Consider the following 19,122-nt stretch of genomic DNA (forward strand, 5'->3'; position numbering starts at 1 on the left):
GTTATAGTCCAGCAATTTTATTTTAAATTCACAAGCTTTCGGAGGCTTTCTCCTTCCTCAGGTGAACGATGTGGAAATGAAATCCTCGAAATGAAATCGCATTTATAATTCACAGAACAATGCTTGGTGATTACAGACAGTTTTTTCAACTGCCCGTTGCCAAGGCAACCAGTGTGCAGACAGACAGGTGTTACCTGCAAGGTCTCGGAATATACAAATCACCAAAAAAAAACAACAAACAAAAAAAAAAGAGATAGAGAGGTAGAAACATAGAAAAGACAGCAACTGACCCGTTATATTAAAAACAGATAACATTTGTTCGCTGGTGGGGTAACGTGTAGCGTGACATGAACCCAAGATCCCGGTTGAGGCCGTCCTCATGGGTGCGGAACTTGGCTATCAATTTCTGCTCGACGATTTTGCGTTGTCGTGTGTCTCGAAGGCCGCCTTGGAGTACGCTTACCCGAAGGTCGGTGGATGAATGTCCATGACTGCTGAAGTGTTCCCCGATTGGGAGGGCACCCTCCTGTTTGGTGATGGTTGCGCGGTGTCCGTTCATCCGTTGTCGCAGCGTCTGCATGGTCTCGCCAATGTATCATGCTCTGGGGCATCCTTTCCTGCAACGTATGAGGTAGACAACGTTGGCCGAGTCACAGGAGTATGAACCATGCACCTGGTGGGTGGTGTCCTCTCGTGTGATGGTGGTATCTGTGTCGATGATCTGGCATGTCTTGCAGAGGTTACCGTGGCAGGGTTGTGTGGTGTCGTGGACGCTGTTCTCTTGAAAGCTAGGTAATTTGCTGCGAACGATGGTCTGTTTGAGGTTGGGTGGCTGTTTAAAGGCGAGTAGTGGAGGTGTGGGGATGGCCATAGCGAGGTGTTCGTCGTCATTGATGACATGTTGAAGGCTGCGGAGAACATGGCGTAGTTTCTCCGCTCCGGGGAAGTACTGGACGACAAAGGGTACTCTGTTAGTTGCGTCCCGTGTTAGTCTCCTGAGGAGGTCTATGCGATTTTTCGCTGTGGCCCGTCGGAACTGTCGATCGATGAGTCGAGCGTCATATCCCGTTCTTACTAGGGCGTCTTTCAGCGTCTGTAGGTGTCCATCGCGTTCCTCCTCGTCTGAGCAGACCCTGTGTATTCGCAGGGCCTGTCCATAGGGGATGGCCTCTTTGACATGGTTAGGGTGGAAGCTGGAAAAGTGGAGCATCGTGAGGTTGTCTGTGGGCTTGCGGTAGAGTGAGGTGTTGAGGTAATACAATAGACCTTGTTCTAACATGTACTAGAAACAAATCCTACAGACACAGGCTTTTTGGTTAATCTGCCAATAGGTTTTTGGAAACATTTACCAATAGGTTTTTGGAGACATTTAAATGAAGAGCATTAAAAATGAGTTGTGCTGTTTTAAATTTGAGGCCATATATTTTAAATTTTGTGAACTGCCAAAGTAACATGAATGGATCTCTGTGCACCTTTTGTCTTAGGATTGTTCTTTTATAGAACTTCTTTAAAACAAAATAGTGGAACACTCGAAACAGCTGATCCTGCGGTCACCCACTAACAGATGTTATAGTGAGCCTAGGGCTTTACCACATGTGCACAACAATTGTTAAATTGGGTCACACTACAGAGAGGTGAGAATGACTATTCACAGCTATTCCATGTCCAGGATAGTAAACCTGGTTAAAAAGGTGGCATTCATATTGTTCTGTAAGAATACACTTGTATACAATTGTTTTTTTAAAAATCAGTTAAGACTTGATGGTTTCAGAACTAACTAGGTTGGTTATTATCTTCAATACTGAGTACTGTATACGACAGAATAATCTCCAAAGTGTAAATGTTAGAAGATACCAGTGACATCATCTTGTTTTGTATGGAATGCAACAATCCTACTGCATTTAGTATTTGGTTTAGGATTGCAGACAAAGACTGATGTGCCAAAAAGAGTTGAATAAAAAGGACAAAAACTAGATACATCATAAATGGTCTATTTCCGAAATCAGTATTTAAAGCACAAAATCCAATATATACACAGATGAACCACGTAGTTCATTAGATCGCGTCAGTAGTAATAGTGGTTGAAAACTATAATGACACAAAAAATGGGAAAAAAAGAATTAACCTGCTGATCTGACCTCTTATTAATAAAGTATACTCATTTTTTTTGAACAGATTCAAAAATGAGAAACCTAAAACAGATTTGGCATCTTTAATAGCAAGAAAGCACATGTTCTTTGTGTCTTCAGGACTAAAGCATAAATATGAGTTAAATCTAAAACTCAAGACACATATCACAAACATTTACAGAATTATTTTATGCAGCATTGTTGGGTATTTTGGATCAATAGATGAAGATAAAATTAAGTTCTAACGTTGATAAAATTAATATTCCTTCATTTTCCTCTTTCAAGTTAGCCATTTTGAAACTGGTTGCATTCACTGATGTAAACAATCACCAAACAGTAATAGTCACACTCTGTTGCACCAAGACTAATTTCATTTCTTTACAATTGAGCATCAAAGTTTGACTGTAAGGGTTTTTAAAATCTATTTGTTCTTGGCATGTGGGCAACGCTAGCAATGCAGCATTTCTTACCTATGCCTAGTTGCCCTGAGAAAGTGGTGGTCGGCTGCCTTCTTGAAGTAATTGTGTTACATGGTCTGCTAGTCCACTTCAGAAGGCATTAAGAATCAACCACAGGACTGGAGTCATGTACAGACTAGCCCAAATAGGGGTGGCAGATCCCCTTCCTTGAAGGACATTAGTTAACCAGTTGGGTTTCATGGTCATTATCTAGTGCTAGGGTACGAATTACCAGATTTATTGAACTCAATTTCACAACTTGCCACTGAATTTATTGCTGATAGTATGTAAAGTAAAAGGTAAATTGAGCTGTGATGTACAGAGCATAGTGAAGGTACAGTTTTCAAAAGACAACGTGCCATTTACTGAATATGATATTGTTACTTTTGATGGCTTTGTATTATAATTTGATAATGGAAATGGGATATACCTCTAAATTTTATGATGTGTAACTGGTCCAGGATGCAGCTTATATAAATGCTTTCATTAGATTTACTGTCAGAAAATATTTCATACACAAGAGCAGATATTTAAATTAATGGGTCATCTTCAGATTTCTAGCACAACAAAATACCATACAAAGACTGATCAGACCAAGCTGATACTAAAAACATGAACAGTGACTCAAGATCAGCAAAAAAATACAGGGGAAAAAATAATTTGATTCAACTTAAAATCAGATGTTTTAAAAGTACATATTAATGCACAATTATCTTTTTGGTGAAACAAACAATTCTTTTTACAATGAATGACCGTATCAAGTTATTCATCTGAAAATACGCCCAGGCATCTAATTTTAAAAATATGTCTCAGTATAATGGGGAGGTGCAGGAAGCAAAGAATAAGCACTGAAATGTCATGTTCCAGCACCTAGTCCCAAATATGGCAAAGAAAGCAGTCTCCCTTCAGGCTAGCCACTGCATAGGAAAGTAACAAAAAAAAAATCAAACAAGAGTTTATTTTGAAACTGGCCTTTTCTATATACTCACTTGAAGTTTCAATGCTTGGTAAAAAAACTTTTCATGAAGCTACACAGGTACCGTATTAAATGCAAATTTGAAGAAAATCCTGGTCTAGTCAAATATCCTACTTTGCTGTTTAAGGCAGTTAATAGTAATTTATTAAAAAATAAATTTCTCAACAGGACACCAATCAGTAATTCACACAGAAGTCTAAAGAAAAGTAACAATTACCTCACTTGTGGACCAATTCACATCCTTGCAAACACAACTATGACCAGTGTGGTACAAATACATTTAAACAAATATATTTAAATAAACAATCCGAATCATTGTGTTTCTTTTAAACAAACTAAATGTTCAAATCTAAAACACAACTCACAGTGGACATTTTTATAGAGGCACATCTACTTCACCGGTTTCCAAAAGAAAAATTTAATTAGCATTGAGTTTTCACTGAAGTGCAATTGTCAAAAGTACAATAAAGGAAAGGAAACTTGGAAAGAAAACTCCAATCCCAGATCAACTAAATTAGTGAGAACTGCATCAAGTTTGCCTTGCAATAAACAGAGAAGAAAGATGCTTCAGTTCATTTGCTCTGGAGACAGGATTAATTAATCTAAAACACATCTTGGATAAAGACAGTTCAGAATTTTGACCTGCAGGAAGAAAATATAGAAAATTAGAAAAGATCTTAAAATTAGTCATACTTACACACATGGAAGATGGTAAGACAACAATAACTGCACTAGCATAAGAGTGACTAGCTACGGCCTGACATATAGTAAGCAAATTCTTTGTTGCATGGCCACTATTTAATCATTTAGATTAAATAAAACATCAGTAACATTTTCATTTCACTTTTGTACAAACTGAGGTAAATTCACTCCACAAACCTTTTGAAAATACTGCAAATTGCAGTTAATTTATTAGACAAACAGTAGGAAGATAACATTCGCTAACAACGCAGTTCTGGATAGCCAAGAGGTTTTTTTTGAAGTTTAATAAATACATCCCAGTGATTATGAAATAGATTAGACTCTTAAAATCAGAGATTTTCATCCTTGGTGATGCCTGCATACACAAGAGCAGATATTTAAATGAATGGGTCATCTTCAGATTTCTAGCACAACAAAATACCATACAAAGACTGATCAGACCAAGCTGATACTAAAAACATGAACAGTGACTCAAGATCAGCAAAAAAATACAGGGGAAAAAATAATTTGATTCAACTTAAAATCAGATGTTTTAAAAGTACATATTAATGCACAATTATCTTTTTGGTGAAACAAACAATTCTTTTTACAATGAATGACCGTATCAAGTTATTCATCTGAAAATACGCCCAGGCATCTAATTTTAAAAATATGTCTCAGTATAATGGGGAGGTGCAGGAAGCAAAGAATAAGCATTGAAATGTCATGTTCCAGCACCTAGTCCCAAATATGGCAAAGAAAGCAGTCTCCCTTCAGGCTAGCCACTGCATAGGAAAGTTAGAAAAAAAATCAAACAAGGGTTTATTTTGAAACTGGCCTTTTCTATATACTCACTTGAAGTTTCAATGCTTGGTAAACAAACTTTTCATGAAGCTACACAGGTACCATATTAAATGCAAATTTGAAGAAAATCCTGGTCTAGTCAAATATCCTACTTTGCTGTTTAAGGCAGTTAATAGTAATTTATTAAAAAATAAATTTCTCAACAGGACACCAATCAGTAATTCACACAGAAGTCTAAAGAAAAGTAACAATTACCTCACTTGTGGACCAATTCACATCCTTGCAAACACAACTATGACCAGTGTGGTACAAATACATTTAAACAAATATATTTAAATAAACAATCAGAATCAGTGTGTTTCTTTTAAACAAACTAAATGTTCAAATCAGGTCTCAGTCCTGCATCTTAGTTTTCAATTTAAATAGAATAATTTTTTTTTAAAAAAGGGGCCAAGTGTCACACTTCTATGTTTCATCAGCTGTAGGGAAAATCTAGGTGATTTTAAAGGAACCAGTAAGACAACACCTGGAAAAGTATTGCCCAATAAAGATCAGCCATTACGGTTTTAGAAAAGGGAAGATCAGCTATCAGAATTTTTGGTTCATTTTGTGCTAATCAAGGTAAGGGATGTTGGGATTGGGAAGACAGCATTTGTGCTCGTCAGTGTTGTGTGGTTCAGTTAAGTTCACCTTACGATGCATCATGCATAACCATGGTCTGATCACTTATGGAGTCAGGGAGCAATTTCCCAGTCTTCACTCAAATGTTGGCCTCATGACAAGGGGTGGTTACCAAGCTACAATGGCTGATGATTTCTGTGCTACAAATGATTGGGTCATGGTGCTCAGCTACAAAAAGGATATTACTGGCCAGGAAGCTGGGACTGGGCCTGTATGACTGCTGACTCAATAGATGACATGACTAATGATTTCCTTGCTTTTGCAGCTGCGAGAAACTGAAGCTAAGCCTACTAACAGCTCTTCCACTAATCTAACCCTGATAGGTAACTGCAAAGAAAAGAAGGGCTCTTAAGTGAATGCAAAAGGCCTTTAAAAGGAACGATACTGCTTAACTGCTGGTTCAATGGTGGCATTCTCACCTCAGAGAGAGAGGGTGACACCTCACTGCAGTACTGAGGATCACAGCATTGTTGGAAGTACTGTCTTTCAGATGAGATGTTAACCCTTGTCTACCTGTGCAGGTGAATGTAAAAAAAAATCCCATGGGACTACATGAAAAACTGAGCTCTCCTGCTATCCTGGCCAATATTTATCCCTCAGCCAACACCACCAAAACAGGTTAACTGGTCATTTATCTAATTTGAAGTCTGTGGGACCCTGTGGGTAAATTGGCTTCCTTACAAAACAAGTGATTACATTTCTAAATTAATTAACTGGTTGTGAAGCACTTCAGAACACCTTGAGAACATGAAATACACTCATAATGTAAGTTCCTTCTTTATTTGGAGCCTCTTTAAAGTGATCAAGAGCTGCTGCAAAAGTAGATGATGATGCAGTGTTGCAAGGCCAGATAATGCATTAGGGAGATGAAGCAAAACCAGTGGGTTGCATTTACCTGGAATGACATGTGATTACACAAAAATTATCCCAGTTCATTTTACATTGGCAATAGCTTGTTGTTAATCATGGCCAAAATGGTTCCTCTGGACTAATGCTGTGGGATGCATTTGTGGAAAGAAGGGAGCTGGCTGCAGAGAGGAAATGTGGACTCTGGCCTAAGCTGACTGTCAGAGTTCTCTGGAGTAGGAGTAAACCTCACAAGGTGCATCAGCCTCACGGGGAGCAATGCCTCTTTGCTAAGACCCTCAGAAGGATCTGGACTACCTATTATGTAGAACTGGACTTGGGACATCAAGCAGGCTGACATAATACAAGCTTTCCTGCAAAAGGTTCTCCACTCCTTAACCAAATTAATGGAAATATTCTTTGTATAGCTGATGAGGAAACTCAAGAGTCGGGACGACAGCTGCTGGAAGAAATGCCTGGAGGCAGTGCACGGCTTGATGGGGTATGGTGTGTATCCATGCTGTGGTTAGAAGGATGGTGGTCATGCACCCAATTCATTTTATGTGAGTTGTCCTACTGAGGAGTGCCTAGTAGGCGAACCACCTAATGAGGGCTCAAACTTTGGAAAGAGGTCGGCAAGGTCGGTGGGGTTAAGGTGGCTCCATGGTAATATACCTGAACAAGGCAGAGCACTGTTGATTGATAAACCAGTCTCGCTCACTAATGGAACCACATCCCAAAAACAAATAAAATAAAGGGCAGTAGGAAGCTCATTGGTACTTTGTACTTTAACACTTGTACTGGTAAAGTCCATGGTTTCAGCTGGTTAACATCTACCATTAACTCTGTGCACATTTGGAAGTCTTGGCTATGCTAATTTACATCTGAGCTCTCTGGACTTAGATAATGGGGCGTGCCCCTCGATATGACAGAAATTCTATACACAAGATTTCTCAACATTTTGGGTTGGAAATTCTTAATCTTGATAATGGATTTTCACGTACAGAAACTCAACTGACCAAAAATAAAGTTACACCATCTATTGGATAAGGTGAGTATTGTAGTCTTGAGAAACAAATTAGCAATGAGTGTGGATTTCAACATAATGAAGATTCTGGGAGAAGGCACAGCATTACGGCATAACATTAGATCCTCAAAAAAAGTATTTGACAAGGTTCCACAGTGAAGATGAATAACTAAGGTAAAAAGTCATAGTATAATGGCAATGCTGGTTGGAAAACTGATCTAAGATAAGGAAACAAGGCTGTTGAAAATGGAAACATTTCAAGCTGGAAGGAAGTTACCAGGGTGGTACTCCAAGAAACAGTCATGGGCTCAAGTTTTGGAATGAGTATTATCAATCCTGCTACTCAAAATGAGGTATAACATTAATATACATTAAATGACTCTGAAGAGGGCACCAAAAGCAAGGTTTCCAAAAATGTAACACAAAATGTGGAGGCAGAGAAAATAATGCAGCACAATGCAACTAGATTCAGTACACTAAAAATTGATGCCCCCATCATGCTAAAAATCAATTCCCCCATCTGCAAGAAATCAAAGTTCACCTGTGCAGTAAAAATCTAACCACCACACCCCCCCCCCAAAAAAAACAAAGACTCTGTAACTGGCTTACTTTTTCTGCTCCCCTACAGCCTCCTGTAGCTTAGGTGCCCGAATCCAAGGTTTCAATTTAATCAACTTATGTTTTACTCTCTATAGTGCCAGGATATTTCCACTGTAGCGTGGTTACCAGAACTGTACAAAGATGGACCAAACCAGTATTTTCTACAAGCTTTTTATGCTCTCCACTCTAATTTCATGTTTTCTTTATTTATTGCTGCCACAAACTGTGCTGATGGTTTCAGCAAGCTATCGATGAGCACCCCAGATCCCACTTCCTTCTTTGTGTTGTTTCCTGTTCTGTACATTAATACAGTTTAGTTCATATGGCCACTCTACTTCAATGCCATCAACAACATATAATCCTCTAAGGTAAAACATGACGCAAGGCTCTCTGAAGAAGGGGAGAGAAAAAAAAGAGGACAAAGGAACAGACACTGAGTCACGGTAGGAGTGTTAGAAAAGGTGAGAAAGGTTAGAAAGCTTGGGTGAAAAGGTGAGTTTTAACATTTTAAAAAGTGGAGATGAAGTGGAAAAGCAGAGTTGTTCAGTGAGGGAATTCCACAGAGTGGAGCCATAGCAACTGAAGGCTCTGCCATCAATGGAGGGGCAAGGGAGGGTTGGGATGCACAAAATGCCAGAATCACGGGATCAAAAGGATGCGGGAGGATATAGAAGGCTTGAGGAGGTTGTGGAAATACAGTGAGATTGTGGAGGAATTTGTAAATGAGGACAAGGATTTTAAATTCGATGCATTTGGGGACAGGCAGCCAGACAAGATAGTGGGCTAGTGTGGTTTAGTGTGGGGCAAAAGCATAAGGGTTTTGGTGGCAATGGAAGTGATATAATGGTGGAGGTGAAGGTGAAACCAAAGGGTCTTAGTAAGCGATAGATATGACATGGGGTTTGAAGCTCAGTTTTGGGTCAAACAGGATACCCAAGGTTTCTCATTGCTTGTTTCAACTTGAGCAAATGGCTGGGAAGTGGGGTGGAGTCAATGGCAAGGGAGTGGAGTTTATGGTGCAGGTCAAGAACAGTGGCTTCAGCTTTCCCAATATGCAGTTTCATCAGTTTCCAATTATTTACATTAAATAACAGTTCACTCATCAACTAAACTTCCCACTGCATTTGGTCCACTTGCTCCCTTTAGAAGGTTTCACATTTGCAAACACTGCAGTTTACTTTTGTTCCTATTTCTAAATAACGCATACACATTAACAATGTCCCTCATCATCTCCTTCCATGCCAAAGCTGCATCATGCAGAGCTACCCATTGGAAATGGGCTGAATCAGAGGAAACAATCAATTTCTGAAACTCCCACCCCACTCATTCCTGTGCAGCAATCTCCATTATGGCACTGTCAAATATGTGCTAAAACCTAAACATATATCATGCAGAGTTAACTTTATCCAACAGATCTATTGCAGTTCTGTGAAAAAATAACAGATTTGTTAGCCATGACGATCCTCCGTAAGAAAAAAAACGTTATGGATGATTACACAATCAGGCAGTCTCAACAAGGACTCCCGGGATTAATTTAAATTGCTTTTTATAGGTGGGCATTACACTCACCTTTCTCCAATTCTCAAGTACCATTCTTGTTTTTAATGATTCTCTGAAGATATTCATCAGGGTGTGGCTGATTTTATTAATTAGATCTTTAAACATCCTTGTATTTAGTCCATTAGGGCTGGGTTCCTTGCCTTCTTTTAGTATTTGTAAACAATTTTACAACACCAAGTTATAGTCCAACGATTTTATTTTTAATCCCACAAGCTTTCGGGGGCTTTCCCCTTCCTCAGGCGGTGTTTTAGTATGCTCAGCAAGGCAGCCCTTTTCATTTGTAATTTGTATCTTTTCTTAATGTTTCATCTCTCTCTGGAAATTCTACCTCCTTGGCTTCAGCTTTCGACACCCTCATCTCCTCACTGTCTCCTAAATCTGCCGGTCTTCCAGGTGCAATTTCCACCGCTCTACCTTCACATCTGAGGGCCACAAAGTGGGGCGCAGCTGGTGCATAAATGGCTTGGTCACCAACCCCCTCCCTGCTCGTGGTGCAGTGGGCAAATACACTGTGTAATGTGGCGCTGTGCGAACACTGAACCAACTTACATGTATATAGCGGCTTTCACGACTTCAAGACGCCCAAAGCGCTTCACGGCCAATTAAGTTTTTTTTTGAAGTGTAGTCACAATAGTAACGTAGGGAAACGCGGCAGCCTATTTGCTCACAGCAAGATCCCACAAACAGCAATGAGAAATTGACCAGATAGTTTGTTTAAGTGATGTTGGTTGAGGGACAAACATTGGCCAGAATAAATATTTAATACTGTATGAGAACAAAACTGAAAACATTTAAAGAAGTTTGAAAACTAGAATTTACATTAAAGGTTTACCTTTTGCAATTTGAAGTTTTGCTTCTTTAAAGATCATGCTGGGTGATCACAGTACTTATCAAAATTGGCCTCCACTTGACTTTCATTGGGTTGAGGGTTGATGTGAACCTTCTTACAGTTGTTATGTTGTCTGGAAAGACAACATGTGATAAGCACATATAAAAATTCAAAAACAATGGAGCATATTGTTAAGCACATTTGTAAAATATTAATATAACAGCTCATGTACAGAACAAAAAATGCCACTTTATTCAAGAAATAAGTTAATTAATTGCCATTCTTCAAGACAACTTTAATTGCAAGAGACATTATATGTGGAGAAAAGGGGAAATGTAAGGAATCTTACAACACCAGGTTATAGTCCAACAATTTTATTTTAAAATCACAAGCTTTTGGAGATTATCCTCTTCGTCAGGTGAATGAGTGAAAGGTTCTCAAATCGCATATCTTATATTAGGCTGGGACACCATCACACCAATCAAAAGGTGTCGTTGGTGTTCAGACAGGTTAGCCATGGAAAACAGTAGGTCCCAGTACACTGAATACACATTGTGTCAAATTACACAGACAGAGAGAAAGAGACCCAAATGGCAGAGAGAGAGAGAATATTAAAAACAGATAACTTTTTTTTCCCCTTGCTGGTGGGGTTACATGTAGCGTGACATGAACCGAAGATCCCGGTTGAGGCCGTCCTCATGGGTGCGGAACTTGGCTATCAATTTCTGCTCGACGATTTTGCGTTGTCGTGTGTCTCGAAGGCCACCTTGGAGAACGTTTACCTGAAGATCGGTGGCTGAATGTCCTTGACTGCTAAAGTGTTCCCCGACTGGGAGGGAACCCTCCTGTCTGGCGATTGTTGCGCGGTGTCCGTTCATCCGTTGTCGCAGTGTCTGCATGGTCTCGCCAATGTACCATGCTCCGGGGCATCCTTTCCTGAAACGTATGAGGTAGACAACATTGGCCGAGTCACAGGAGTATGAACCATGTACCTGGTGGGTGGTATCCTCTCGTGTGATGTGGTATCTGTGTCGATGATCTGGCATGTCTTGCAGAGGTTACCGTGGCAGGGTTGTGTGGTGTCGTGGACGCTGTTCTCCTGAAAGCTGGGTAATTTGCTGCGAACGATGGTCTGTTTGAGGTTGGGTGGCTGTTTGAAGGCGAGTAGTGGAGGCGTGGGGATGGCCTTAGCGAGGTGTTCGTTGTCATCGATGACATGTTGACGGCTGCGGAGAACATGGCGTAGTTTCTCCGCTCCGGGGAAGTACTTTGTTGGTTGCGTCCCGTGTTTGTCTTCTGAGGAGGTCTACGCGATTCTTCGCTGTGGCCCGTCGGAACTGTCGATCGACAAGTCGAGCGTCATATCCCGTTCTTACGAGGGCGTCTTTCAGCGTCTATAGGTGTCCATCGCGTTCCTCCTCGTCTGAGCAGATCCTGTGTATTCGTAGGGCCTGTCCATAGGGGATGGCCTCTTTGACCTGGTTGGGGTGGAAGCTGGAAAAGTGGAGCATCGTGAGGTTGGTACATTGGCGAGACCATGCAGACACTGCGACAACGGATGAACGGACACCGTGCAACAATCGCCAGACAGGAGGGTTCCCTCCCAGTCGGGGAACACTTTAGCAATCAAGGACATTCAGCCACCGATCTTCGGGTAAGCGTTCTCCAAGGCGGCCTTCGAGACACACGACAACGCAAAATCGTCGAGCAGAAATTGATAGCCAAGTTCCACACCCATGACGACGGCCTCAACCTGGATCTTCGGTTCATGTCACGCTACACGTAACCCCACCAGCAAGGGGGAAAAAAAAGTTATCTGTTTTTAATATTCTCTCTCTCTCTGCCATTTGGGTCTCTTTCTCTCTGTCTGTGTAATTTGACACAATGTGTATTCAGTGTACTGGGACCTACTGTTTTCCATGGCTAACCTGTCTGAACACCAACGACACCTTTTGATTGGTGTGATGGTGTCCCAGCCTAATATAAGATATGCGATTTGAGAACCTCACTCTCATTCACCTGACGAAGGGGATAATCTCCGAAAGCTTGTGATTTTAAAATAAAATTGTTGGACTATAACCTGGTGTTGTAAGATTCCTTACATTTGTCCACCCCAGTCCATCACCGGCATCTCCACATCACGAGAAAAGGGGAGGCGAGGGAGGAAAGTGGAAGATAGATAGTCTTTTGGAAAGCTTTTCTTGTCTCCTGGTGAGGAGTGAAAGGTATTGGAACTTTCCCATATAATGAAGCAGAATTCAAGGCAGGACAAATTTGGGCTTTATAGCAATTTGAGATGTTGAAGCGAAGGTAACTGGCAGGAAAGAGGAAACCAACCTTTAGGAGGTAGTTTTAACAAAGGAGATAAATGAATTTGATTTAAAATTAGAGGAGACTGTGAGAACAAGAACGTCAGCAGATGAACCACTGTTGGTCAAATATACGAGAGATATAAAAAAATGATGTCTGAAGAATTGGAAGAACATTCATTGCCTGTTGAAAAGAGAGACCAAGATCCAGAATTCAACCACTGCACAAATGAGGAAGATCATGTACAATCTGAAAGATGTTAAAATATCAAGAGTGGAATGGACTACAAAAGAGTGGGTAATGACTGAATAAGATTATAGGGAGAACAGAGCCATTGGGAACTGGAGTTGATCGAAACAACCATTGGATGTCATTTGCTACATCACAGCTACATCACAATTTGAGAAAAAAAATTCCTTAAACATAACCATACAAAGGTAATTGATCTAGAAGTGCACAGTGTCAGACCTTTCAAAAGACTTGAGGTAATAAATAAGTCACCAACCTCTCAAAGATCAGAGTGACAACACAAGCAAAGTGGTTTTCAGTTTCATGCAGGCACTTATGGATGAGGCTCAAATGGTTTAAGTTGCCGGGAGTATGTAAGTTTTGTGCTAAGGAAAGCCACCAAAAATGAATAATGTAGATGCAAGATAAGACTGAAATCCTTGGTTTACATTTTCATGGGTGCAGGGAATAGAGACAGTTGGTTAGAGCTCATCAGGAAGAAAACCCGTGGTCAATTGTCAACACATATAAAGCCAGTTAAATGAGGGATTTTTCTATTGATTTACTTTGGAAGTTTATCCAAGCCCGTTTTGCCTCAGTAAATTAAGTAGAGCTTAAAAAAAAGCAAACTTGTGAAAGAGAGTGTGGGGAGGGAAAAACAGAATAAAAGTGCACAAAGCAGGGTGTATTTATGACTTTCTAGAAGATGCAAAGTAGACTTGAATATAAAAGTATCTTACCTTTTATTGTAATAGGACAATCCAGCAGCACCACCAATACCAACGCAAATGCCAAAAACACAACTGACAATAATACCAGTAGTTCCTTAAAGAATACACAAGATCGGACAGTGAAACAAAAAAAAGTGCAGTTTCCTAATTTTCACAGTGATTGATACATTGTCAACCTGTTTTTCTGAGCTGGACTTCTAAATATTGCTGTCCTGAACTCTCTTTGAAAGATGGTGGTTTATTACAAGTAAATGCAAATCTATAATAGAGATGCATGTAATAAACTTAAATGTTACTAAACGGGTTAAGCCTGAAATGATCTACACAAAAAATGTGTACGGTTTCCAACATAGGAACAGGAGTAGGCCATTCAGCCCCTCGTGCCTGCTCTGCCATTTGATAAGATCATGGCTGATCTGTGATCTAACTCCATATACCTGCCTTTGGCCCATATCCCTTAATACCTTTGATTGCCAAAAAGCTATCTATCTCAGATTTAAATTTAGCAATTGAGCTAGTATCAATTGCCGTTTGCGGAAGGGAGTGCCAAACTTCTACAACCCTTTGTGTGTAGAAATGTTTTCCAATCTTGCTCCTGAAAGGTCTGGCTCTAATTTTTAGACTGTGCCCCCTACTCCTAAAATCCCCAACCAGCAGAAATAGTTTCCCTCTATCCACCCTATCTGTTCCCCTTAATATCTTATAAACTTCGATCAGATCATCCCTTAACCTTCGAAACTCTAGAGAATACAACCCCAATTTGTGTAATCTCTCCTCGTAACTTAACCCTTGAAGTCCGGGTATCATTCTAGTAAACCTACGCTGCACTCCCTCCAAGGCCAATATGTCCTTCCAAAGGTGCGGTGCCCAGAACTGCTCACAGTACTCCAGGTGCGGTCTAACCAGGGTTTTGTATAGCTGCAGCATAACTTCTGCCCCCTTGTACTCTAGTCCTCTAGATATAAAGGCCAACATTCCATTTGCCGTATTGATTATTTTCTGCACCTGTTCATGACACTTCAATGATCTATGTACCTGAACCCCTATGTCCCTTTGGACATCCACTGTTTTTAACTTTTTACCATTTAGAAAGTACCCTGTTCTATCCTTTTTTGATCCAAAGTAGATGACCTCACATTTGTCTACATTGAATTCCATTTGCCACAATTTTGCCCATTCACCTAATCTATCAATATTGCTTTGTAATTTTATGTTTTCATCTCCACTGCTTACAATGCCACCAATTTTTGTGTCATCGGCAAACTTAGATATGAGACTTTCTAAGCCTTCATCCAAGTCGTTAATAAATATTGTGAATAATTGAGGCCCCAAGACAGATCCCTGTGGGACTACCAATGTAAGTACCTTCCCATTATCCCTACTCTCTGTCACCTTTCGCTCAGCCAACTTCCTAACCAAGTCCGTACTTTTCCCTCGATTCCATGGGCTTCTATCTTAGCTAACAGTCTCTTATGTGGCACCTTATCAAATGCCTTCTGGAACATGCTTACAGTTCTCTGTATTACTGAACATATAAATTACAAAATTAACCTATTACTCGTTATATCCTCCTCTATTCACTAACGTTAGCCTGAGCACAAAATGGGGAGATTCGCTTCAGTAAAGCAGTAAGTTAACAAAGTCTTTTCTTGCCCCCCCATCCCCACCCAGGAAAGTAACATACCTGAATTGGTAATTTTTTTTCTATGGTGATGGTAGGGATGATTCTGCAATCTTGTGCCCAAAGTACGACGTAACGCGTGCAAGGAACACGTTGTGAAATCACAGACTCCCTGCTAGTGCCAGATTTCAGAATTATCCCTATAAAGCGCTCAAAGGCAGCAGGTATAACTGAAGTAAACATTTTGCAGGTTTGCTGCAGTCAATTTGCTTCCAAGTGCAGAACTTATTTTCTCCAGAAAGGGTAAAATTTGAATTTCAGAGTTGAATTTTAGCACTTTCAATATAAAGACAAAAGCGTATGGATTTCTTACCACGCAACAAATGTAAAATAAACTCAGTGAAGTTCAGAAATTATGGTGTGAATGGAGGCACCTTGAACCAGTGACAAAATGGAGGGACTGCCCAACTGAGATAGAAGCATCTCAGACATGAAAGATCTGAATGAAAGTTTCAATTTGCAACTGGTGCCAAGGTAATGCTTAAGTCAAGACATCAAGTCAAAATCAGATTTGAAATCTCAACTTTTTCCCCTCACAAGAAAATAAAAGTATTCTTAATAGTTACATATTATATCAACTTTTAAAATAGCTTTATATTATCTGACAAGAATCCAGAGGAAACCTCAAAGATTAAGGGGAAATATACATAGAACTTATGTTAAAAAGTATACCACAAAGGCAGATGGTAATGACAAATGCCTTGAAAGGAACACAATCCTCATGACTTGGGCCGATCTCACTGTTGAACAGTGGAAGCTTAATTCAAATTGACAAATAAAGATTTATATAATTACTAGGTTGATTTTTTGGAATTCCATTTAAAATCTACAATTTTCTAATTTACAATTTTGATCAGTAAATGCTGATCAGTAAATGCTTTAAAAAAGTTTACAATGATGAAGCTCATTAATCTATAAATAAAAACTTGGGTTTTCCAATTCCACTTACCAAGGCCTTGTTTTTCTGGTGCTGTAGGATTAAACAAAACAAAGATTAAATCGACCACACACAAATTCACAACTTTTTAATGTATGCAATGTTTAATATATGTCAAGACTCCTGTTATCATTATGATAAGATTTTTGCCTCCTCTATCAGGTACAGTGGAGAAGTGATGCAGTATAGTGAAGCTAACTATACTATTAGAATTGTATAGGAAAGAACTTTTACACACACCATTGGCTGGAGAGAGTTGCTACTCTGCTCTCCATTTTCCCTGATCATTATTTTACCTTGCTGGGTAATGATAAAAGCACCCGTAAACACAGTCTGATTCTATAACTGGGAAGTGTGCACAATAACTAAAGATGAATACAGAACTAGCAAGATGAGCCTGATACTTTCTACTCCCTTCAAAAAGAAATGCACACAAACACAGGGGTTGATATTCATAATCCTAGGACACTACCACCTTCCAAAGCAATGTTAAATGTTCCAGACCTAAATATGCAAAGTGTTACACCAAATCAATACCTAGTTAAATAGTCACCAAGCTATCAAATGTTTCAGGCAGATTTTCTTGTGTTGTGAAAACTGTATTATATGTAAATATATTATTCTTGAGGTGCAAAAAGCAAAAAAAATAAAAATGGGTTCTAGGAAGTTAATAACTAGGAACCAGTTGTACAAAACATCCAGTTAGTGTTTTCAATAATTGCAATGGACTAGTCAGGTAATGTTTTTAAATTATTTTTTTAAAAAAAGAAAAAGGCTGATTTCAACTTTCAGCAGTGGCAGAACAAGGGCGGTAGCAGATCAGCTGCCCGTTATACACCGTGCCCAATTTCCTCATAATGTTCACTTAATAGATAAAGCAACAGCAAAACATTAACTGCCTTAATGGAGGTATATATTATTTTTTCCCCCCCCGAGGGTGATGATAGATTGCTTAGTCAATTTGGTTGCACACGGAGGATGTCTAATGCCACATTCCCCATATCTACAGGGACATCTTGGTTAGACAAGAAGTTTGATACCCATACTTGGAGTATTGATGTTAAGTGATAGAATTTTTACTTTCCAGATTGCAGGCCCAAATTTGACTCCAGGTCAATACAGAAGAAAAGGTGAGCGTCCATGTTTGAGTCAGTCATTCATGGACCATGGAAGGAAAAGACCTAATTGTCTGAATTGCCTTTTCTCAATACAAGCTCTTGTGTTGCTCTGCTACTAAAGCAGTAAAAAAATACAAACCCCACTCTGTTATGGAGTTTTTACTGTCATTTACCTGTTTGATTTTTGAGATGGCTTTGAGATTATCAAAGTAGACCGACAATTTCATCATTAGCACAGGAGCCACAGCTGCTGTCAGATAGGGACACCCCATGGTAAACAGGTGAATTCGACACACAAGTCTCCCTTTATTAATCGTAGAGCATAGAGAATTGATGGCTTCTCCACCATACCAGCTAGGTAGGCAACATTTAACTACATTAAGGTTAATGAGAGGTGTATTTTTGGTGATCAAAAGTGTCAACAGGGGGCCAACTGGATATTTATCAAATGAAAAAGTAATAACTGTGCACATTACCGTTGGTTGGAGGGGGTCCATGCTTGGTCTTTCCAATTTCCCGAATCAGCACAGGCACCATTTTTGTTCCTAGGTACAGAAATGTAATTACAGGAATGACACAGCAGGCAGAATATACACATTCGGATCCTATAAATGTCAAACTTAATCATACTATTATAAAAGTTACACTCTTATTTCCTGTTATAGATTGAAAGTTTGTAATTTTGTCTGCAAGATTTTAAAATACATTTCACCAGTGTAGAAGAAAGTCAAGAATCAGATTTCTTTAAATTCACAGCTCGTATCTATTCTATACCAGCTCTACCTCGCCATTTCTTTTGATCCCAGGAACACTTCCTTGCCTGTCCAACACAAAGTCTTGGATGAGTTCCAACTTCTTTCAGCTGAGCATTGGGAAGACTGCAGCCATGGTCTTTGAAGCTTGCTACAAACTCTACTCCCTTGACACCAACTTCATACCCTTCTCTAGCCTCTCACTTGGGTTCAGTGAGACCACGTGCAAACTTGGTGTCCTATCAGGACTCGAGCTGCGATTCATACCCCATATTCTCTCCGTCACCAAGGTGGCTTATTTCCACCTCCGCAATATTGCTCGCCTCTGCCCCTACTTTAGCCTCTCTACTGCTGAAACCTTTATACGTGCTTTTGTCACCTCCAGAATCGGTTATTCCAATGCTTTTGTTGCTGGCCTTCCTTTGTCCACAGTCTATAAACTCTAACTTGGCCAAAATGCAGCTGCCTGAATCCTGTCCTGCACTGGCTCCCTATTCCCCAATGCATTAAATTTAAAATCCTCTTCCTCATCGGTCTCATTCCAGTCTACCATTGCAACCTCCTCCAGACTCCTGCATGCTTTAGTCTTCCAACTCTGACCTCATGTGCACACCACCCTCCCTCTGCCTCATCAATGGGGAGAGAGCTTTCAGCTGCCTATGCCATGCTCTATGTAACTTCCCTCAAAGACCCCTCTGCTTCTCCCTCCTCCTCCAACAGCCTTCTTAAAACCCATATTTCTTCCAAGCCTTCAATCATCTGTCCTTCATCACT

General features: G+C 40.0%; 1 protein-coding gene across 4 annotated transcripts in view; it reads right to left on the bottom strand.

The window, feature by feature from the left end:
• Nucleotide 1: 1 nt before the first annotated feature.
• The window catches only part of LOC137344487 (C4b-binding protein-like), a 64,149-nt gene continuing 45,028 nt past the window's right edge, over nt 2–19,122 (bottom strand). Inside the window, exons 14-18 of one of the 4 annotated variants that reach the window (XM_068007497.1) lie at nt 18,073–18,141; nt 16,491–16,511; nt 13,870–13,954; nt 10,595–10,724; nt 2–1,193 (exon numbers count right to left, since the gene is read on the bottom strand). In XM_068007497.1, coding sequence (XP_067863598.1) covers nt 10,628–10,724; nt 13,870–13,954; nt 16,491–16,511; nt 18,073–18,141 — 272 coding nt within the window. In that variant the 3' untranslated portion in view covers nt 2–1,193; nt 10,595–10,627. Of the gene's footprint in view, nt 1,194–2,837; nt 4,206–4,460; nt 4,621–4,645; nt 6,243–10,594; nt 10,725–13,869; nt 13,955–16,490; nt 16,512–18,072; nt 18,142–19,122 lie in introns of those variants that run through there. The other 3 variants (XM_068007493.1, XM_068007494.1, XM_068007495.1) reach the window with 3 other exon arrangements.

This window comes from Heptranchias perlo, chromosome 27, assembly GCF_035084215.1.
Source record: "Heptranchias perlo isolate sHepPer1 chromosome 27, sHepPer1.hap1, whole genome shotgun sequence".
In the NCBI taxonomy this organism is placed as follows: Eukaryota; Metazoa; Chordata; class Chondrichthyes; order Hexanchiformes; family Hexanchidae; genus Heptranchias; species Heptranchias perlo.